This window comes from Trachurus trachurus (genome assembly GCF_905171665.1).
Source record: "Trachurus trachurus genome assembly, chromosome: 7".
Classification (NCBI taxonomy): Eukaryota; Metazoa; Chordata; class Actinopteri; order Carangiformes; family Carangidae; genus Trachurus; species Trachurus trachurus.
In genome coordinates, this window is record NC_139901.1 from 20,058,474 (window position 1) to 20,081,670 (window position 23,197).

General features: G+C 41.6%; 3 protein-coding genes across 3 annotated transcripts; all 3 read left to right on the plus strand.

Moving 5' to 3' along the window:
- Positions 1 to 2,976: 2,976 nt before the first annotated feature.
- On the plus strand, positions 2,977 to 5,998 carry hoxc10a (homeobox C10a; the record flags this gene model as incomplete). Its single annotated transcript, XM_083975430.1, has 2 exons — positions 2,977 to 3,706; positions 5,721 to 5,998. The coding sequence occupies exons 1-2, from the start codon at positions 2,992 to 2,994 to the stop codon at positions 5,996 to 5,998; spliced, it is 993 nt and encodes a 330-aa protein (XP_083831556.1). The 5' UTR covers positions 2,977 to 2,991.
- An 8,009-nt stretch (positions 5,999 to 14,007) lies between these two features.
- hoxc9a (homeobox C9a) lies at positions 14,008 to 16,454 on the plus strand. The gene is made up of 2 exons (XM_083976261.1): positions 14,008 to 14,653; positions 15,702 to 16,454. The coding sequence occupies exons 1-2, from the start codon at positions 14,110 to 14,112 to the stop codon at positions 15,947 to 15,949; spliced, it is 792 nt and encodes a 263-aa protein (XP_083832387.1). The 5' UTR covers positions 14,008 to 14,109; the 3' UTR covers positions 15,950 to 16,454.
- Positions 16,455 to 20,118: 3,664 nt separating this feature from the next.
- Positions 20,119 to 22,637, plus strand: hoxc8a (homeobox C8a). The gene is made up of 2 exons (XM_083975570.1): positions 20,119 to 20,857; positions 22,254 to 22,637. The coding sequence occupies exons 1-2, from the start codon at positions 20,422 to 20,424 to the stop codon at positions 22,574 to 22,576; spliced, it is 759 nt and encodes a 252-aa protein (XP_083831696.1). The 5' UTR covers positions 20,119 to 20,421; the 3' UTR covers positions 22,577 to 22,637.
- Positions 22,638 to 23,197: the final 560 nt, after the last annotated feature.

Below are 23,197 nucleotides of genomic sequence, written 5' to 3' on the forward strand. Positions count from 1 at the left end.
ATCATTCTTCAAAAGTGTATATTTCCCAGGAACTCCACAGAACTTGTAAGTCCTTGGCTCATGCCAGTTTCTACTTTATATTATGGGCTTTCTAAGGCTTTCATCAACCCAAGATGTTCTCCACACCCATGACCACATTATCCTTCCGTGTATGCAACAATCACACAAACTGAAGAGGCACGTTTTTCATTCAGCATCAAGGATCTGCAGCTGTGTTCTGTTAGGCAGCCATGTTAGGCCACATTTTCTTCATAATTGTGGGGAATGTTGGGAATGGAGAATGACCACAAAGACACGGATTGTCAATTATTTTGAATATTTATTTGACTTACATTGGGTGCATGACAAGATGAGCAGAGGTTTAGGTTTGACCTGGAACATCGCTGTTCACATTCAAATGCAGACAGATATCCAACCGTGCACATACGCTGATGAAACATGTTGCCCTTGCCTTTGAAAATGATTCTGAACTAAACACAGAAAGAGACTGGCGCGCGCGCACGCCGCGCACAAATGAAACAACAAGAGCACAAGTCTGTCTGCACAGCTGTGGTTTAGGATTTGAACAAACATGTTAAACTGGTTCAAACTGACTCTGTAAGTTCCCAATATATTTTGGTAAGTGGCTGAGCTGATAACAGGCCCAATTTATTTACTAGTACCACCAAAAGACCAAAATGCTGATGCTAAGACATTATTTAACATGTTTCTACAATAGCTACAATAAATATTTAGTGGCAGTTTTAAAATGACACAACTTTAAAAGATATCAATTTAGCTCTGTAGCCTAAGCTCACTATATTTTTCACATAAAAAATTAAACGCACCAGTGTTTCACTTTGTTCCATTTATTTAGTGTCAAATCTCCCGCAACTGATTCTGGACAAAGTGTTATTGTTAAAACTGTAACCACAGAGTCGCAGGATTTCATGAAGTTTCAGCAGCAGCGGGGTTAGTATTTGTATTCTTTAGTGGAACTGCGGGACTGCAGTAGCACACTGCCAAATACTGCAGGCATAACACACTGCACACGACAGGAAGACATCAGTGCTTTTTTAAAGTGAGAAAATAAAGACAAATCATGTGGATTCGAAGCTAACGTCGTTGTATTGACATGCAAAGTTAATTGAAAAAAAAAAAGCATAATAATAACATACACTAGGTCGTTAGATACAAACATTTGTCTGTGTGCAACAGATAGCTACGGGCTATGGCACAACGTTAGTCGTCTTATCTTTATCATATCAAGATATTTCAGAATGTCGGTTAGTTGAGCATATAACGAATGTCATGCACATTTAAACACATCCAGTAGGCTATTCATGATTTGCAATATTAGCTTTAAAATACCACTGGTTGATTACGGCTGCAGCATAGTATTTGTTTACGTTGTTGCTACTAACTTATTTTTAAGAAATGTAAGTTTTCGACCTTCCTCCTAGACCGCATATTCAGAGTATCGCGCAAATGTTAACAACATCTAAACCTCTTGGTGAGAAAAGAAGAACTGGGATGATTCGCCTGTTTATGTAAAAAAGAAAAGAAAATGGCTAATAGTCTATTATTAATTATACTAATAACAATAGTAAGTATTGCATGTGGCTATGGTCAAAACCTGCATTCATTTGCATGAGCGAGAGATGTCAACACAAAGAATGAAATCATTGGGGAAAACAAAATCGCCACAAAGACTGAATTGCACATAGTGGGGATAATCATTGAAATCACATGTGAAGGAACACGAAACATCCTGAAAATAATTGCTCAGGTATGCAATGAATTATTTATAAGGGTGTAAAATGGTTTGTGTTAACAATAAAACGAGAGAAAAAAATAGAAAAACGTGGAAAGAAATTTGCTTGACGTAATCTTGTGTGGGATTAGTTTCCTGTTACACCACAATGATAAATATCCTTATAGGCCTGCCATCCACCAGCGAACAGATTCTACTAAACCAGTAGGTTTAGTAGTATTTTATAACATTTCAAGTAAGGAGTGAACTAACTTCGACTTCATGAATGAACCCAATGCAATTAAAGTCAAGTAATACGTCTACGGGAAAAAAAATAATTTAATCTCTTTAATGACTTCTGGTGGGGTAAAGCAATATGAAGATAAATGCAAATAAATAATCTCGAAGGAAATAAAACAACAGGCCGAAGCAAAAGGTTTTCATAATAAATCCAGGAAACGCCCTATTGTAACTCTACACAGGGATGACAGACGCGTTCAGGGCATCTCACAATCTTAGATTCAGCACTGTAATAGGCCTATTTGATTTTTAGACGTCTTCGCGGCGTCAATAGTTACAATCTAGTCGACATTTTGACTCATTTCTCAGTTTTAAATTCTCTATGACATTGAGTTTATATCTTATTTTGCTTGAATTAACACCTGCTTACATCTTACCTTGCCAAACTGGTGGTAACAACCAAGATAATCGATGAAAACAAACAAAAAAGAACTGACTCAGTGCACTATGGTGTTATGACAAATCCTCGATGGTTTTATCTCCGCGGCGCTGGAGCCAGGACGAGAAAAAAAGAAACCATGGGTTAACACAGTTTCTTTCCAAATCAGAAGTTCTCTACTTAAATGGAATTTAAAAAAAAAAAATCAAAAGCCACGTAGTAGGTGTCTTTAAAAAAATCCCTGCTGCAGCAAGCCGTCCTTTGTCCCTCCTGGTGTGGGCCTGCTGTCCTGACCACTGTGTGGCCGCTAGGTGGCGCTCTTGCTCCATCAAACTCCCTTAGGTTTCCCAACTTGACCGCGCTGACGTCACATCAGTCTGGAGCATCAAGGCCACTTCCACGCCGCTATTGGTCTGAAAATCACATGACATGTCTCCCAGCATCCATAATTATGTTACTGATATTTTTGCACCCCCCTCCAAAAGATGTCAGCATCCTACTGTCCTTGTTCTCCTGGAGAAATCCCGTAGTTCAGACCAGTGGAACATACCAAACGATCACTGTGTTGTCAAATGCAAAAATGTCATGTCCGAATAACATAGCGCCCGGTAACTTCCTGATGGATTCCTTAATGGGAGGATCATCTTCCTTCAGGGGTGAGGGTTATTCCAGCAACCCCGGAATGTACATCCACACAGCTGCAGAGTACGGATATTCAGTGATGAGAAACATTGGGAAGGTTGGACCATCTTCACTCTCCAAAAGAGACGAGGTTCCTGCGGGCGGTCTGCCGCCCAGCGGCTTCCAGGATGCGCCCTACCTGTCAACACAGCTGGCCACATGGACCCCAGGCTCCAAAACCAGTAGGGACGAACAACCTGTTGCCCAGTGTTTACAACCATGCTCGTTTCCAGCGGGTAACGTCAAAGAGGAGGCGTTTTGTTGCCTCTATCAGGATGACAGCAATAGGGGGAAGCAGACAACAGAGTCGGCCACTTACATCCGGCTTGGGGACAATAGCTGCCGGCCTGAGCAAACTGCCGCCTCGTCCAGTGGCTGTTTCCAGGTGTACAACGGAGAGAGGCCGCTGCAGGATGGCCAGCAATTCCCCTCCGGCTTCCCTCTGACCCACTTGGCGACATCTGTTGAATCAGCAGCAGAATCGACAATAAGTTGCAGCAAATCAGCGCAAGAGACAGCGAGAGAGCTTCCAGAGGCAGACGAGAGTCAGAGCAGGAAGGAAGAGAAGGCCAAGAGTGACAGCTGTTCAGATAACTCGGACGGGGAATTAAAAGGTAGACTACTACTACTAATCCCCCCCACCCACCCTCCCTCCCTCCTCCTCCCCCTCGCCCTCCTCCCTAACACACATGTACACACACGCATTCATGCAATACACACACACACACACACACACACAGATACAATTGTGGAGCGTTTCTCTAAACTATTTCACTCGTGCATTATTTCTACCAGTCTTGTGTGTGCAGGTTGATGTGTCACGGCCCAATAATGCAGACCTGTGTTTGGTATCAGTCAGAAGGCCTGTATGGGCATTTCACAGCCTCGCCTAGCAGGGGTTATGGTGCCCGTGGCATTTAACACCTTTCCATTAATGTGAGAATGTGAGATGGGCAGTTATCATTGAAATAAACACGCTCTCACACACTCATATGTACACACTCACACACACACTTCCCTCTCTCACTTTCTCTTTCTCTACACTACTCCTACATGGGTCATTTACATAGTGGGACGTAGCCATTTGCAACAGCACCATTTTACGCTTTAAATTTCTGGTACTGAGCCAATGTAAAATTGTACGCTCTTGCTGCACACTTGAAAAGCTCTTGTCACAGTTCCCTGCCTTATTAAAAACCTCAGGGAACCTTTAGCAGTATTACATACGAGAAAGCATTAACATAAATACGTTAACACGTGTGTGCGTTCGACGCAACGGTAATTCAGGATAATTACAGGCCAGGTTTACTGCATAATTATTTACAGTGAAAAGTTCACGTCTGCACATTTCTGTCTTTAACTTGACGCTGAAAGTGGGAGGTTTATAAGAATTAGGTGAATTTCACACAAATGTGGATCATAATTAAATTAACAGTGTAATTATTTTAACTATTTAACGTTCGAGCTCGTGTTGATTTAAGCTACACATTTGGCATTTATTATTATTAACAACATTGTTATTATAAGTATATGTAATTGATAATAGTAATTATTATTAATATCCTAATTATATTGATGCCAGCTCCAGTAATATTATTCATAGCACATTCCATTTTTAGTTTGTTTGTTTAAATAAATGTCCAGGTTATTGTGTTATTTATGGATTTAGCTAGCTTCATGCATGATGACCAACAAGCTGCTTTTGTTTTAATTTAATTGAAAGATATAAACCAACAGGACAGTCTCTTTGAGAGTGTGTGCTTGCGTGTGTGTGTGTGTGTGTGTGTTGTGTTGTGTTGTGTTGTGTTTTGTTGTGTGTGCGGGTATGTCCTGTTAATCCCATATTACAAAATTAAATGTTTTCCTAATGATTAAATGTGGGCCACACACTGGGTGTTCACATTAAGGTAATTATTACTGTAACCTGTGTGTGTGTGTGTGTGTGTGTGTGTGTGTGTGTGTGTGTGTGTGTGTGTGTGTGTGTGTGTGTGTGTGTGTGTGTGTGTGTGTGTGTGTGTGTGTGTGTGTGTGTGTGCGTGTGTAACAGAGGCGTTAGTCCCCAGAGTCCACAACCTAATCAAGGAATTAACTAAATGAGCAGCAATGTGATTTTCGCAGCTATTATCGACCTGCCTTGTTTCTTTGTCTTTATGTATTTATTTATTTATTTATCTAAATCTGGTATTACGCTGCAGAGAATTCCCTTTGTTTTGGGATGAACCTCCAAAAATTCATTTGGCTCCGGTGTGCAAAGGTAATAAAATTTTATGAGAGTCTGAGGTCCAACATAGACAAAAGAAGTGCTTACACACTCTAATTTGGTTTGATCTAATTATAGCTATACATCATACAAAAGCCATTTTTTCAAGCAGTAGGAGTTGTACCAAAAGGTGGGATGTTTGGCATTGTTCATTTGTTCAATTAAGAGACAGGGAGAGTCCACACCCAAGATATAAGATACTCATTATGATCTAGTTGAACCGTTTTCAGTGTGCATTAGAGAAATGGGCGTGTACATAGCATCCGGTGCTGATGGAGGTTATGAAGCTGCATAATGATCTCTGCACAAAATGCCTGCTCGGGATTTGGCTGCAGTTGACCACTGCTGTGTTTCTCTTCCTCCGATAGATGATTTATCCGTGGAGAAGACAACGGGAAACTGGTTGAAAGCCAAAAGTGGAAGGAAGAAGCGGTGTCCCTACACAAAGCACCAGACGCTGGAGCTGGAGAAGGAGTTCTTGTTCAACATGTATCTGTCTCGGGAGCGCCGCCTGGAGATCAGCCGGAGTATCAACCTGACCGACAGACAGGTCAAGATCTGGTTCCAAAACAGACGCATGAAGCTCAAGAAGCTCAACAGGGAGAGCCGTGAAAGGGAGCAGAGCGTTGTTTACAACTACTCATGAGGAGATTTTTTCTTTTTTTCTTTTTTTTAATTCATACTCACATTCACACACATACACTTACTCATACACACACTCACACATTCATTTGTATTGACTCAGACACAAATACAGACATGCATGTGTAATCTTAAGAATTAATCAGATATTACACACACACACACACACACACACACACACACACACACACACACACACACACACACACACACACACACACACAGTGCCTTCCTAAATCAACTATAATGCTGCAACCTGCAGACTAGACTTGAGTTCCAGGTGAACACTTGCTGCAGCATTTGAACAATGAGGTTCTGTTACCTCGCAATGATAATTATAGGATATCATGAACCAAACGAAAGGAGGAGGCGAATCTCTTGACAGTGTATTAATAACTCGTGGCATGTAAGCAGTTTCACTTTGCTGAGCTATAATGAATGTTTGGCCACTTGTACAGCTTCTTCCCCTGGTGTCTGTTACTGTGGCATATCCGCGCTGTGTAGTGTGCATGCACAAGATGATATTAAGCTATGTCATGGCAAACGATTCCAAAACAATAAAAAGAGGGGAAACGGAAAGGTATTACCAACTTTGTCCTTCCCCTGGCATAGTGGTGAAAATGAGAGGGAGGGTGAGACACTGCGGATGAGAGAAGGAGATCATGGCAGTTTTAATAGAAGTGAGAGACCATAACGTTGATTTAAATATTATCCAGGTGACCACAGTAAGTCAAGGTCATAAAATTCTAATGTCAGGTTCGCCCTGGAAAGCGTTGGGGGTGGATTTTATGATCTGCAAATATAATGTGCTGCAGCAGTAAAGATGCGTTTAAAGGTGTGTGTGGAGGAGGGCTAATCCACATAGTAGAGACTGCAATGTGCAGGATCCAGCCGAGCCGCTGGGCTGCAAGCTGGAGCTGCCGCCTCCACCCGGGATAATGGAGCTGCATGGGAGCAGGAGATAAGAAAGATGGTGGATAAAAGGGACAGCGACCGCGACGGCTGCAGGAACAATAATAACAACAAGCATCGCGGCAAACACGTGGATAACTAAACATGCCGGGAAGACGTCTGCAGGAAGCAAGAGAAGGTAGGACTCAGATTTACGTAATATTTTCACGTCCTGTTTTGGAAACTATGCCACATCTGTCAGGGAAGCTGGCTTGACAGCTCCTGTGGCACGCATGGTGCATGCCTGCTCACGTCTATAAGTCACATGAAGTTGTTAATCAGCGTGCTGCTGATATTTGTTGTGTTTGCTGCTGGCTGAAATCAAAGTGTTGGTTGCTGATTATTTAGGCATTGTGTTCCTGGATACGCACTGTGACTGAATTTTCAAGTTTGCTCATTTTGGAACAGCTGATTTCATACTGCGCTGTGCTGGCACATATTGAATTAGAACAATGGCATATTAAAGCTGAGCCGGGGGTTTTTTATGAGGGAACTAGTCAAGACATGCGTCTACAAACAATGTTGAGAAAGTAGCTTGGCTGTTGCTAAAAGACATGTGGAGTGTTTTATTGTGATGGTACTCGCCTTTTTTTCCTCTTTGTGCTGGATAGTGTTAATCCTCATTTGGCTTTTGCATGCACTGTCCTTTCCATGGATTTAACCCCTTTTTGCGCGAAGCTGAAGCGTGGTTTAGGTAGTTTCATGTTGTTGGGGTTGGCTTCCTGGCTCGGCAACAAGAAACTGCCTTGATTACGTCAGTTCGTCTTCATCAAGGGCACAATTTCCGCCGAATTACCCCCTATAGTCACCCAGGTCCCCGCAAATGGCATTGTAAATGAACTGAGCTGCAATACCTTGGGCAGAGACGTTTTCTTTCTTAGCTGTTATTTTGTGGTGGGCTGTAAAACCTTCTGAGGCTCTTAGAGGGAGAATAGGTTGTAAACAACATGGGGTAAAGTTTTAGACTGCGTTGTATTGCATCTGTCATCAGCTGTCTGCTTGGGTTCAGTGGCTTCAGCTGCTTCATGATGAGCTGAATGGATATATAGATGTCTCATATTTTACTCTGATTCCAAATCAAGCTAAGTGTAGAACAGAAAATTGATTTCCATGAGTTTATGTGAGCAGCGTTTCTTCTTGTGGCTGCTGATGCTGAACTGTCTGCTATGTTTTATTTTTCAATTAGCTTGAAGGTTTTTAAACCAAGAAGAAATCTAATATCAAAATATGTGACCGTATGATCTAAAACACTTGAAAGTGAGTGTTTTGCAAAAATGCCTGGTCAGACATCATTCAATTATAAATCACATTTGGCAAATTGAGGCCAATCTATTTTTGGGTGAAATCCACTAACGACCTTAACTCGTTTATGTCCTTCTTTAATTATTTGTCATATTCTTTGCTGAACATATCAAGTGAAACTTTAATGCAGTTTATTTCTCGGCTCGTTAACGAAACGGATAGTTATGTCAGCACATACTCCTCTATTTTCTGTCCCTGGATTTATCCTCCATTAACCTCAGTATTAAATTATATTGTCCTCCAATAAAGCTCAAATATTTAACTAATTGATATAGCACATACGGGAAAATTGAACCATACCGCAAAATTATAGCATAGACACACTGACCACCTCACTGGCTTCAATTTATTTACAATGTTTTACCTTTAACAGTAATTCATTATTCATTTGGTAACCAACAATAGTGATGGATGTTTAAGGAGACGTGAAATGGAAGTAAGATCATTAGAGAAAATGGAAACGCTCTGTAAAAGCGTATCTAAAAGAAACATAATAACTTATTTATGCAATAGTCTGCTGCAGTGGCGCAGGCAGCATCTTTCCTGTGTCTGTCCAGTGTTTGTACTGGTCACTATTTCCCCTTGTTTTCTCAGCCCCCCTCCCTTTGGCGGTAGTGCAACTGGAAGAGACAGTCTGGAATCCAAAGTCACTTTCATTCAGCTCAGTGAAAGAGTGTCTCCCTTGGAATGCATCACTGACAAAGACTTTACAGCGCTGGAAACAGCCCCGAGAGCAGCACAGATTCACCCTAAAACCATATACACATAAAACAATTTATTTCACTTTATAGTAGTGCACAGGAACTGAAGCCTTTTACACTGCCACTTCTTTCGGAAAGCTCAACATGTTACTACTACTGGCATGATCAGACATGAACTAACTGCTCACGATTTATCTTCTTGTTTCTCTCTCTCTCTCTCTCTCTTTTAAAAAAAAAACATTAATACGATTTTTGTGGGATATAGAGAAAAAGAGCATTACGGGCTTTATTTGTAGATTTTTGTTCAACTAAATTCAGAAGAAAATGGGTATTGACTTTCTTTCACTAGAAAATGTTTACATTTTTATTATCATTTTGAGCATCGTTGGCAAAAAAATTGAAGCCCAAATATGTGGTGTTTTCTTTTTTTTCTTTTTTTTTTGAATGACAACTAATTATTGGAAAGAATTCGTATCCCACGCTGACGGGTGTGGAATTAACAGTCAAAACTGAATAACGCAGTAAGGAGATTAAGGCTCAAACGGCGAAGAACAGACTCAAGGAGCTGTTTTTAAATTTAAGGAATTGTGATCATCATCTCACTGAAAATCTCACTGAAAATTACTCCGCCATTTTATCACAAAGAACTGTAAGACGGGGTTGGCAAATAGAGGCTGTGGCAATGCGGCAGGCCCGCTCCCTGTGATGACATCTACTCATCAACACTAGATCCTACAATTTGTTTGTCTGAACATCATGTTGGTGTGATTGGTCTGAGTTTTGATGACGAAGGGTTTTGCCTTAGAGGGTTGATTTTTGAGTGAGACTTCATATGATGAAGATGCGTGTTTGGGTTTTGTAGTCCAATCTGCAGCGGTTATTTCTGGAGAAGCACTACAGAGATCATTTCGTGGTCTTTCAGCTGATCACACACAACTACTCTTGGATTTGCGGTGCAGTCTGTTTACCACATGGGTCTGTTATAAATATCCTCTGATATCCACTTTAATTTTCCATATGCAGAGATTAAACGCAGATAATGTGCTCCAAATGTTGAGCAGATAACCCACTAATTGGTTGAGCTGCACAGTGCGTGTTTGTGTGCGAGAGGAATGTCCCGTTTGATCTGGAGGTTCATGGGCACATTTTCTGTGCTTATATGTTGTGACTGTGTCTTGGAGAAAATTAGGCTGCATGTAATGTCACTATTGTGAGGAGATTAGATAACTTGCTCTCACCCTGTCATTACGCAGCAGCAGCAAATGTCACCGTGCGTGTCTAATAAAAGAGGAGCATGTTACAACCCATCTTTAATGGTTCGTTTTTCCTTCATCCGCCCTGCACTGACACATGCCCGTTATGCTGGTGGAAATAAACACAAACAAACTTCAGACCTCTTTGACAATGAAGATGGATTATCTTTAATCGTCCATCAAAGTTGTTTGTTTTTTCTAATATCATAGGCCCAAGGGTACAAATAGACTTATCTACAGCCTGTCGAAATCTAAAATGCATACACTGATGCTCTGCCTTGAGCCAGAGTCGAAATTCGCTCATTCATTTCCATGCGGACCAATTCATTGCCTTAATTGAAGCTGTTTGGTCAATAGTTTTCTTTCCTCGCATTTCACCTTAAACGCTGCAGTAAGACGAGCCACACTTGAAAGTGGTCCGTGGCTATGAGATTAAAGTTGTGAGTGTTAGAACACTTGTTTCTGCCAGTAATGTCAAATTATTATGAAGCATCAGTGAGTGTGGTGCGTCGACGCGGATACACCCAAACTGTGACTCACTGTGAACTTTGTGAACATCAGCGACCACTATTAACGGCTGAGGGCTGTAAACAAGTGGCCTGTATCCCAAACAAAAACAACTCTGTCTATTTTAGTGAAGATGTTAACAGGCGGCCATTAAAGGCCTATCTTTGAGCCATGATGCACCACTAAGTCTACCCAATGCGTATCTGTTCCGTTTTTATGAATGGAAATAGAATCATGTAATAGATAAATGGCAGAGCCGGGCTTTATTGATGCGCACTGGCAACACAAGTTCCAATCTTTGTTTTTATCATCACTGATTAACTTACTTATTTATAGACATATGGATAATTTTGCATTGCAGGTATAGGACATATGCATTAAATTGTAGGCTATATAAGATGATAACACACAATAGGTTTTGTGTTCAAGGATAAGTCGCATGTCAAGCCTTCATAGATGAGATTTTGGACAAGAGCAAAAATAAATTTACTTCACTCGGCTGCTGACGAACATGCAATCCCGAGCCAGCTACTTCTTAGGATGTGTTCCCCTCTTTAATGTTCAGAGCATGTGCCATATCTTTGTCTAGGCTATCAGTCTAATCTGTATTTTCATATTGGCGATGCGGTACCGTCATGATAGTGACAATCTAGTACTTGTTTTGCCATATTAGGGTGTCTTAGGTAAAATGTGAAAGAAGTGAAAGTGTTAAGAGGCTGTAGGAAAAGGTTTATCAATGCAACAATGAACCTTTTTTGTATGCGTTGTTTTTAAATAGTTTTAAATACGATTGCAGTTGTGCCAGGACAGAAAGTGTGGAAAAAAGAAACTGCAACAAGAAAGGGATTATTTTAAGATGTTTTTTTTTATTATAGCACATTAAACATGGATAAACAAGCTGTAAAAAAAAAGAGAAAAGAAAAGTTCAGTTCTCATTAATAAACATAGACAGACTGACACACACGCACACAAACTACACACACACACATACGCACACAGAGGCGCACACGCCCAGAACAATATAAAGGATTTCACTGGATTACTGTGGACATGGACATAGACTATATAATGTATTTATATGACCATATGTTATTGTAATGAATGGCCACTGAGCACTCTTTCATTCAGCTTTAATGGCAGCGGTGGAATTAACGGACTTAGACCTTCAACCTGCAGAAAACACACAACTTTAAAGCTGATCTGGGCTGAAGTAAACTTTGCAAACGGTTTTATATCTACTAACATGTGGCAGAACACTTGAGTCGCCACAGACTTGCGCACTCCGGGACACCGTTTGGCGTTATTCGGGTTAAGGTCTGGCGTCTGGCCTTTTAAATTTCATGGTTGAATCTGAACTCAGCAGCCATGACAAACATCGCACTTCCTAATTCGTGCACTGATTTCATTTTGTTTTACACCACCAAGCCCATCTATTGGATATCCCACCAGCTAATTCTACAAAGTGAGAAATTAATTTCACTGAGGTTTGAATTTAGTCGAGACAATTTCGTGACGTCATTTGAGCCCTGTAGTCTGGCGTTGACAAAGACAGGATTTGTTTTCAAATCCCAAGATTTCACTGTTGTATTTTCTTACAGATGCACTATGCATGCGCAATCATCACTTGTAACTCAGGATTTATTTTGAAATTTATCTTTTTTGGTCTCTGGTGAAACGGCCATTCCGCACTTGACAATTTATGGAACAGTGTGCGCCCACTGAGTTAATATAATGTGAGTGTGGTGTGTTCAGCTGCGCTATAATTTCACTTTTACGCATAACGACTATCAGATCTGTGCATTCATATATGCAGTTCCCTCCTCTTTCAGTTTATTTCTCCCATTTAAGATAAAATGTCCAGCAGCAATTACGAGCGCCATGGACTTTAACCCCAAATAAACAGGCCGTAGCACATAAAAGCCACAGAAACATTAATGCATACACATAACCTACACATTGGCAAAGATTAAAACTATATACAACAACTCGTCAGCATCACCGTTTTTCAAAATGCACAAATATGCTCCTGCACCAATGTCACATACATCACAGAAATATAACGTGTGCTGCTGCTTTTAGTGGGATTTACTAATGCATCTGCTGCGCCGTTGTCTGCCTTCTCCACTGCGCTTATGCATTAAACTTTCAGTATTTATGTTACAATTAGTCTAATTGTGCTCCCCATGACACTGGTGCCTTCTTCAGTTACTGCTGCTCCGTCGTATATTAGTATTGTGTTATTTGCCGTGTCGCTGGAAACCCTGCAGAAGAGTTCAGGGTTGTTTCACAGCCTACTAACTGACAGGTTGCACTAGTATATTGCAGGGCAAAACAATAAAGTCCTGCCATTAGATAAAACAGTAGGCCAATATTATCCCTGTCATGAGAGCTTCCATCTAGTTAGTCCTTTAACGAACCTTTTTACCTCCTCTCCTCTGCAGTCTATTTCCTGTCCTCGGCCTTTCCAGTCTGATATGAATTGTTTTACATGAATACAGTGGTGGTGGTTTTATGTTGAGCGAGGAACCCGGATGCAGTCTTATTAACGACACGTTTATGAACAATCAAATGGTCCTCGTTAAAATTTATTGATGGGCATAAAAACATGAACGGTCACTAGCTGAATATAGCCCACTGTAGTGGGCTGCTTGTCAAGAATCTGAATCCCCTCCTCTCCTATCTCCGCAGATCCCATTTAGGAAATGTTTGGTCTGTTGCGCCCTCGTTAAAACAGTGCTAACTTTATTGTTGTAGTATCCTGCATGCCGTATTTTGATTCCCCCTCTCTCGTCTGTGTCTGTGTGGCTGCCATGGAGGCTTCTCTGTCTGTTAAGAAATAAACAGCATTCCTCAGGAAGTTATAAACCATTCACTTTATCAAATGTGCTACTGCTCTGATTAAGCTAAAACTCGTCAGCGATTCAATAAACACGTTAATGCTGTAATACTATTCCTCACATGAACACTGGGCGACGGTAGAATTTGCCAGACAGAGATTGATTACACCATCAAATAGTGCCTCGCTCGGTTTTAGACGTAATGTGCGCAGGTCTGTTCTGCGACCAGAGAAAGACCCACTATCAGTGCTGCAACCGCACATTTTGTTCATAAAGAAACGCGGTTGATGAAGTTACCTTTAATACGTCCAAAAAGGAGCAAAAGAGCACATTCTTTAATCCGATTTATGTGCATTGGTGTCCCAGGATAAGTGGCGCATTGATCCACTGTACAGTTTTTGTGGGGGTAAATATAATCACGTGTCAGAGAGGCAGCCAATAGGAGCCGGGGAAGTGTTGAGAAATAATTACCTGCCTTGATTGTTCTATGGCTAGATAAAAAAAAGTACACATACACTCCATATAATAATCGGATGCATGTAAAAGAGTCGGGGAAGCTTCGACATGTCGACCACGGGTCCCATAAGTAATTATTATGTGGACTCCTTGATCAACCATGAAAACGAGGATGTCCTTGCTGCAACTCGGTTTTCGGCGCCCGGTTCGCACACAGCCGGCCCTCGTCCGACGTCCCTAGTACCGGAGTGTGCTGACTATCCTTCCTGCAGCTTCGCACCCAAGGCACCCGTCTTCTCCACCTCCTGGGCCCCTGTACACTCCCAGTCATCAGTGGTTTACCATCCATACAGTCACCAACCTCACTTAGGCACAGACTCGAGGTATATGCGGTCATGGCTGGAGCCGATTTCAGGCGCCGTGCCTTTCCATGGCTATCCGGGGAGCAGCAGGCATTATGGGCTGAAGCCGGACGCATTTCAGGAGCACAGAGCCGGCGAGTGCCTCGGTTCCAGCGGACGGACCTACACGGATTATCTGTACTGCTCATCCACTGACATGCGAGAAAAGACGCAGCAGAATATCCCCTCTCCCGAGTCGGAGATCCTGGCTCCAGGGAAACATAAAGACGAGAAGCCGGAGCTAGATCCGAGTAAGTTCAAGCTCCTACAGTCTTTTACAACCGATTTGGAGTTTTGTTTTGGGATTGTGTAAACCTGATTTTTGCTTAGAGGCATTTTAACGCCCTGCATAAAGTGAAATTATAAGATGTTTCATCCTCCCACAGCTGCTGTGCTCTGAATCGCCTCTGCTAGGGGGAAAGCTTTAGGAACTATAAAAGACAAACGCTACTAGGCTAATATTGGGGCTATAAAACCAGACGGGGTTGTAAACATGGATTCAAACCTGCATGAAGACGTTGAATTTGGAAGGATTTTACGTGATGTGAAAAACATGCAAGGTGTTTCTTTTGACATGAACGGCTTAATCCGACATATGAATCAGAATTCATCAGTAAATGCCTTATGGTGCATTTTTACGACCATAATTTGACCCCGTGCCATCACATACGGCACATCAAGCCCCATAAACTGCACTTTCAGTCCTGGATTTTTTTTATGTAGGCCCATCGAGTGCACAAAAGCCACATTCTGGCTCTCTTTGATCCCCAGTGGTAAAATACACTATTCACCCACATAATAATGGGCAGATGATATGTATATAGTTGCTTATGAAATTTTGCTCTCCTCTCTGAGTCCAGAACAAATTCACGACTCTTGCAGCCAACTTGAGGAATGTAGGGACATACTTGAGGACTTTCACCACGGACCTGTAACGGCTTGAACTACGGGCCATTTTATGGGCCAATAAAGTGAATAAGCGCATTGAGTATTTTACGACGGTGTTACTCACAAGTTAAAGGGACAAGGAAGCAAATAAGTGCAGGCTTGGATAGTCTGGGGCTGTGGATCTTCACTCAAAATGTTTACTATCAGATTAGCTTCAACAGTAAACACCAAACCCGTGTATGACTTGACACTGGATTTAATTGTAGCATCACCCCCACGAGGCCAGAGAATTGCTGTAAACATTAAACCTGGAAGTAATTTGTCATTTGTTTCACTTTTTATATTGCCACTGTGTTGACCTCTTTGCTACCCTGCCTTTATTACCATTATTGTTATGGTTTTTGTTTGCAGATAATCCTGTTGCAAATTGGATACATGCCCGCTCCACAAGGAAGAAGCGATGCCCTTACACAAAGTACCAGACTCTCGAACTGGAAAAGGAGTTTTTGTTCAATATGTACCTTACTAGAGACCGCCGATATGAGGTCGCAAGGGTCCTGAATCTGACCGAGAGGCAGGTCAAAATCTGGTTTCAGAACCGGCGGATGAAGATGAAGAAAATGAACAAAGAGAAGACCGACAGCATCAAAGAACAATAATATGGACTGCAGTTAGAATACAACCATCATAACCACTAGACACATGGACAGCACAGTTGTACCAAAACACACGATGACCCCCCTCTTCTCCTATTCTTAATATTTATCACTTTGTTGGATTTTGTATTAACCTTAATTTTGAGGCTGTTTGATGCTGGTTATGTTATTTTACAATGCACAATTATGTGTCAGGCGTTAAAGGAAAAAAAAGAAAGAAAAACTTATATAAGGAGAAATTACATTCTGCTTCCACTTCGAAATATCTTTGTGTCTTTTTGTAAGAAAAATTATACAAGCGCAGTTTGGATACGTTAAAACTGTCCGAAGAAAGAGAATACTTGAATTCATTTGAATTTTCACAAACCCATAATTTATGATGTGAATGTTTTTTTTCTCCATGTTTACTTCCTTTGTACGTTATTGTGCAGGTGTAGTATTTTGTACAGAAACAGAACATCTGCGATCGGACTCGTCTGTCTTGTATTTTTGTGATAGTTGTTGTATTTGTGCATCATTTTTTGTTTTTGAACTGTAGTTACAAGTTTAATTATAGAGTGTAGATATAGACTTCTGCAAATATAAATATAATCACTAAGTGCTTGTATTCTGTATTTATTGTGACTTCAAAGTGCACATGCTTGATCAGTACTACACGGCTACACAGAGGGCCAAGCACACAGAATCTCAATCAGTATCAGCTCCAGATATGGTTGATTTAAATCCTGCAGGAAAGTTGAGTTACCAAATCATTATTGTATTCGCGTAGTCACAGATTCCTAATAACTGAATGTTTTTTTGGAATAATTATGCCTCCACTATTCTTCGTCCAACATGTTTTGGTCGACGCGCGCTCCTCCAAGTCCAGCTAAGGCCTAAAACGAGCTCTGCCACTGCAAAGCCTGGCGAAGTCGACAACCTAACGATGCCAGCGCGGCTAAGACCTTAGCAAGAGAGGGTTGCTTTAATTTAGTGTAGCACTGATGTAAGCTTGACTCTTAATTAGCCTTCTTCTCAGTCAACGATGTATATTTTACAGCCATATTTATGCTGAGGCATGGTATCCGTTTACACATCAAACAAATACACAAATACCAGCGTTTTCCTAATAGGGAAAATACATTCCTCTGAAAACATTAAAGCATCAGTTCTGCGGTGGAAAATTCTCCGCTGTTGCGTTGACACTTTTACTAATATGGTGCAGCTGCAGCAGTAGCATTTAGTTCAATTTAAACTATACACAGAACATTATTAAACGTGAATATGTATTTATTTCGACATTTATTTAATAGACTAGATCAGTGTCCTGTGCATGCTGAAGGCCTCTGAAAATATTAGTGCAGATGCCACATTTCCAGCAACGTGCCCTCGTTTGGAAATATTTCTAAATAAATTGCCCCCTGAACAAGCTTGGAGTTTTATACTTTTCACCAGGTCCATAGGCAATCAGAAAATCCGAGTCTGAATCTGAGCAGCTGAGTTTTAAGTGAGAGACAATTTCCCATGTCTCGCATTTGTTTCCTGGGATAGGTCTAAATTGCCTTTTTGTGGTGGCAAACAATACGGACAGGATGCAGTAATTTCAAAGCCCAATCCAGCGCATTTCCGCTCGACTCGGACAAAAATGCCAGTTTTACAGCCCTGTTGGAGCTCGGCTGTTTGTCTCAAATGCAGACGAACAAAGCAAACTCGACTAACTGGCTAGACGTCTGGGCTAAATTACTTTATGGTTTTAATGGATGGTGGTGGTGGACTCGTTCAAAGGAGAGTCATGCGCACTGTTCAGGGGACTTTTGCCTGATGGGCCATCCGCAGCCCCCCTGCACTTCATCACATGAGTGGTCTATTAGCCTACAATTAGAAGGGAAAAAGTCAATAGTTATTATTCATAAATGTGAGTGCTGCAGAACACTGTTAGCTCTCATATAAGAGCAGGTATAGCGGCCATGACAGGAAAAGACAGAGCACAACTATCATTTGAAGCCTGGTGTAAAACAGCAGAGACTGGGGACATGTAGTTACACATGCGGTGGTCAACAGTTGCTTTATTCATGGAAAAAGAGCAGAAATGAGCAAGGTCTGGACAAACGACTATAGACCCGGTCTGTCCACACCACAGCTGTTTCTGATTGGTGGATTCCTGCAGGTTTAGGGACCCATCTGAACACTAGATGACGCTGTTGGTCCACGGTTTGAGCAGGGTCTGTGTGTCGAGGAGCTCTTTTTTTTTTTTTTTTTTTTTTACAGCTTTGTGGCTTGGCTGAAGAATGAAGAGTAACCTATCGATGACAAAATGACAGATATGGTCACCCACCGCATTTTGTGTAATAGGCCACAGAGCAGCGGTCCAGAATGCCGCGAGCTGGTTGTTGTGTCGGCACAGGATGTGTTTATACACACCATTTTGATGTTTTCATTTATGATTAATTATATATTTTTTCTAATTAATATTCTCTGCTCGCTTCTGTCTTTTCACGTGCTTTTATTTAGTTATTTATTTTACTGCAGTTGTTGGTTTAAATTACTTATCAGCTGTGGGTGAATTTATGAGTTAAATGGGAAGTTGTGTAGTTTTGTTTTTTGTTTTAATTGCGACCCGTTGTTTACCCATTTAAAATCAGATAATTAAACTCAGACAGGTTCTAGTTTTAGAACAAAGGGCATCAATAGCTACATTCAGGCACGGAATTATATGTCTGTATTTTTATAGCCTGTTTTTTTTTTTTCTTCTTTTACTTTTCATTGCGTTAATTCAGAGGAAAGAGAAACTCCTATAATTAAAATACTTCCTTGAAAAAACAAACCAACCACACAAAGGTTAATTAATGAAGAAGCAGGAGCCATATTTAAACACAGATACTACTTTATTACCGGTCGGGTCATAAAAAATTACATCAGCAGCATCACATCAGCAACAATAAGAACAGCAACATTATCAACTTAAAAAACACAATCCTATATCATACAACAAGACAACATAAAAATAATAATGATAATGACAATAATAATGACACCTGTATCGCCACTGTATAGTTTATTTTATTTATGTTTTTATTTTATTTTTTAAAGAAAGAAAGAGCTACCTGCTCATTTGTATCTATAATATGTGACGGTGTGCGCGAGCAGTATACGTCCCCAAGAAGGGCGCAACAATGATTGGCAATCTGCATATTTATAGAGTGTGAAAGGTCTATAAATTCGCCCAGTGCGCCTTTCATATTTTACGATGATGTGTATAAAACGTCAGTAACCCCACAAAAACCACACTGGCATATTTGGAGAGAGAGAGAGAGAGAGGGAGAGGCAGACCATACAAGTATTGAGCTGGGAATTGTCCGCGCGCTGATTGTAGCTAAACATCCCAATGTAAAATTTTATGAACTCCTCCACGTAGGGAGATTTACTGCTCATCCTCGTCGGTTTTACGGGGTCAGTAAGTGGCACCTAGTATTCATAGGTCGTGTTTATATTTGCGCGTGCCTGTGTTTTACAGCTCACGGTGCAAGTGTGTCGCTCTTTACTCGATTACACCGAGGAGGAGGATGTTTTGCCTCAAACTTACACACTATTTCACCTGAATGTCACAGCTCCAGCGTTGTCTGCTTTTAGTATTTTTACTCTTGTTTTATGCCACATATTTGGTCTTCATGAACTCTCAAATGCTGTTGACCTAGTGGAGGCAATAAAAGGTCACCGCCTTTCTAGATATTAGTGCGTAACCTTCAATAGGGCCTGAGAGAGCAAACACCAACTCCAACTGTAACATCTTTATCCGTCTATAAGGCGGAAAGCCTCTCTGCTTTACACACCTCATAAGCCCCATGCAAAGACAACAAGCTGAACTATAAATTCAGACTATTGTGGAAATGCATCACGTCTCTTGGTCTTTATATTTTGGCCGTTTCACAGGTGCGTGGATCAGCTTCATAACAAAGACTTTTGTGATAAATATAACATTGATCACATTTAAAGCCTCTTGGGTTGTTGGTTATGATTAGTGCAGCTCCTCTCAAGGTGGATATACGTAAGGCCCACGTCTGACCGGTCGCAGAAAGATGAAGGGGTGGGGGGAGGTTGGAGGAGGGTGGGGGGCGCCCGTGGTGGGGGTGGTTGGGTGGGGAGCTAAAAAAAAAAAAAAAAGGAAAAAGAAAGAAAAGAGCACCGCCTGTGACTGTGCCGGTCGAGCAAGCCAGCTTTAAGCTTAGCTAACGCACATCCAAAGCACATGCCATGAGCCGGGTTTGAGCCCGCAAAACCTGGAAAAAAACACTCACGCCTGCGAGAGAAATCCGATGAGAGGAACGGCTCAGAGAGAGTGAGCTGCCGTAGATTGTCCAAAGGGGCAGCGTTTCTCCTAGTTCCGGTTTGTCTGCCTGTGTGCGCTGTGCGAGTTGGGACCCTAAACAAAAGGCTGCCATCATCCTAAAGGAGATATTCAACTGCGAGAGAGCCCGTCTGCTTGATGCTAACTAAACATGAGCTCCTATTTTGTTAACCCTCTTTTTTCTAAGTACAAAGGCGGCGAGTCACTGGAGCCAACTTACTACGACTGCAGGTTTCCACAAAGCGTTGCCCGCAGCCACACGCTGGTTTACGGACCCGGAGCAGCCGCACCGGGCTTTCAGCACCCGTCCCATCATGTGCAGGACTTTTTCCACCACGGGACCACGGGGATCTCCAACCCCGGATACCAGCAAAACCCCTGCGCTTTGGCTTGCCACGGAGACGCAACGAAATTTTATGGATATGAAGCCCTTCCGAGGCAAACGCTTTATGGTACCCAGCAAGACGCAAGCCTAGCGCAATACCCAGACTGTAAATCGTCGAGCAGCTCTAACCCCGGAGAAGGACAAGGCCACTTAAATCAAAACACCTCTCCCAGTCTTATGTTTCCTTGGATGAGACCCCACGGTCAGAACCATACAATTATTTCCTATATTCTTTCTGTTACTCGGTGCGCGCGCGTGTGTGCGTCAGCGTGTCTGCCCGTGTGTTTGTGTGCATGTGTGCTAAATATGCTTGAGTATATATGAGTGTGTGTATGTGTGAGTGTGTGTGTGTGTGTGTGAAAGAGAGAGAGAAAACTATAAAACGAAATAAGTCAGGGAACATGATGGGGCACATACAACCTGTATTGCAGGCTGCTGTTGCTCTGCAGCACATGTCCATACAGGGCTGAACGCTGCTTTCTAAAGTGCCCTTAAAACACTGAATTGCTGATGAGAGCTCATGACACCAGCTCTTTGAAGTCAATTATCGTTCACATAAGATATTTCACAAACTCTAAACGCACCAGGGGGGAGGATGAATAAGTCATAGTGTAAAATATGATAGCACCACACACACCAGTAAGCATGCAGAGTGACAGGGGGGCTAGCTCAGACACAACATACCCCGATTATCCAGAATCCGGGTTTTAGGGGTTTGGGGGTAATTTGACCCACAGGCCCAGTGTGGCTCAGACTCATAGAGCCATAACCATAAGGGCTTTGTAGATATTACCTCTTCCATTCATGGATCATCCTGTTCAGGCTATCAGGCTACATTAACTCCACACAGGTGTAAGCGTCAGTTTTATCTACACAGAGAGATATTTATCATGAGCCTGTCCCCATCTGTTGTTACAGTGGAGTTTTACTCCATCTCTCTCTTTTCATACTTTTTCCTCCCTCCTTATTTTTTTCCTACCATGTGTGTGACAATGTGTGTGTGTGTATGTGGGTCTGAAAATCTCAATCAGGCTTTTATAGGCCCTGTTGGTATAGGAAAACCCTACACATTTCTGTCAACAAGCTAAAATTAAAATAGAATATGTGAGTTTTGTTTGCAGGAATTGGGCATCAATCAGCATATGGGCATCTACTATGATGGCAGTATGAATTCATAATTGATATTCATACTTTAAAAAAAACAGAGTCTCCTCATACTCACCCAGTAACTCTTTAGTGAAGCGGGTGTAAAAGTTGCATCAGACAGATCACTCCAGCTGACAGGACTGTAAATGACACAAACATATGAGTGTAAATTATAATTACCTGGAGGACTATTATTTTGAAATTCCACACTCTGTATTTGGCACATGTGTGGCCTATTAGATATTACTGCTGATGGAAAGTCTGGTGTGTACACCACTTACACCTTAAATTAAGGCACTTTCCCCGCTCTCCATGTGTGAATGTGAACCAAGCAGCTGAACGATAAGTGTGGAAAACAAATAGATTCAGAATTAAATGTAAGTCATCTGCATGTTTTAATGGGGGGCCGTGGTCAGTCCATCCAGCTAACATCTGGCTTTATTTCATTCAAGCCCCAGGAAGACGGAATGGGAGGCAAACCTACAGTCGCTACCAAACTCTTGAACTGGAGAAGGAGTTTCTCTTCAACCCTTACCTGACCCGCAAGAGAAGGATCGAAGTGTCCCACGCCCTGAGCCTCACCGAGCGGCAGGTGAAGATTTGGTTTCAAAACAGGAGGATGAAGTGGAAAAAAGAGAACAACAAAGACAAGTTTCCGGGTCAAAGAGGAGAGGCTGAAGCCGAAGCCGAGGCCGAGGAAGAGGGCAACGAGGACGGTGAAGGGGAAGAGGGTGAAGAGAAAGAAGCGGAAGAGAAAGAAGAGAGCAAGGAGTGATTTTATGGTCCTTTTTATGGTTATATGGCTGAAAAAGAGAAAAAAAGAGAGGTCCCATAAACAGACGAAGAGTCACAAGGAGGCAGAGAGCGTCAACTTTATGACCACCCTTTCATTTTGTCAAGGGGGGAACAGGAATCCCACCAATATTGCTGTCATAGATAGACTAAAATTCTCCCTTCTCACGATTATAACATGATCCGCATTGCCATTTGGATTCTTCAGTAGAAGCTACACACGTCTGTAGCACATTTTCTTTGGTAGGACTGTCGCCCTTGCGAGAAAAAAAACACGTAAAAGGGGGCTAAATTAAAACGCATGTTAGATGGAAAATGGCTTAGCTATTTTTTTTACAAATTTGCTTTTAATAATAACTGTATCAAAAGCATAGCCAAATAAGATCAAAGATGACCAACGCCGACCTGTGTTGTAAATAGATTATAGCCTACATAAAAAAAGAACTTCATTTCAGAGTAACCTTTGCGAAATTGTAAGTGAAATGTAGGCCTATAACTTAGTATTAAGTGTTCAAACATCATCGCTGCAGTTACATTGGCCATCAGCCCATGTATAAACCACCAAGTTTTATTATTCTAATTGTTACTGTTACTGTTTTACTTG

Excerpts from the sequence above, each read along its gene's own strand:
- hoxc9a (XM_083976261.1), top strand. The coding sequence starts at position 14,110 with ATGTCGACCACGGGTCCCATAAGTAATTATTATGTGGACTCCTTGATC. Across the intron at positions 14,654-15,701 it reads GAAGCCGGAGCTAGATCCGA|ATAATCCTGTTGCAAATTGG; the intron begins GTAAGTTCAAGC and ends TTTTGTTTGCAG.
- hoxc8a (XM_083975570.1), top strand. The coding sequence starts at position 20,422 with ATGAGCTCCTATTTTGTTAACCCTCTTTTTTCTAAGTACAAAGGCGGC. Across the intron at positions 20,858-22,253 it reads TCCTTGGATGAGACCCCACG|CCCCAGGAAGACGGAATGGG; the intron begins GTCAGAACCATA and ends ATTTCATTCAAG.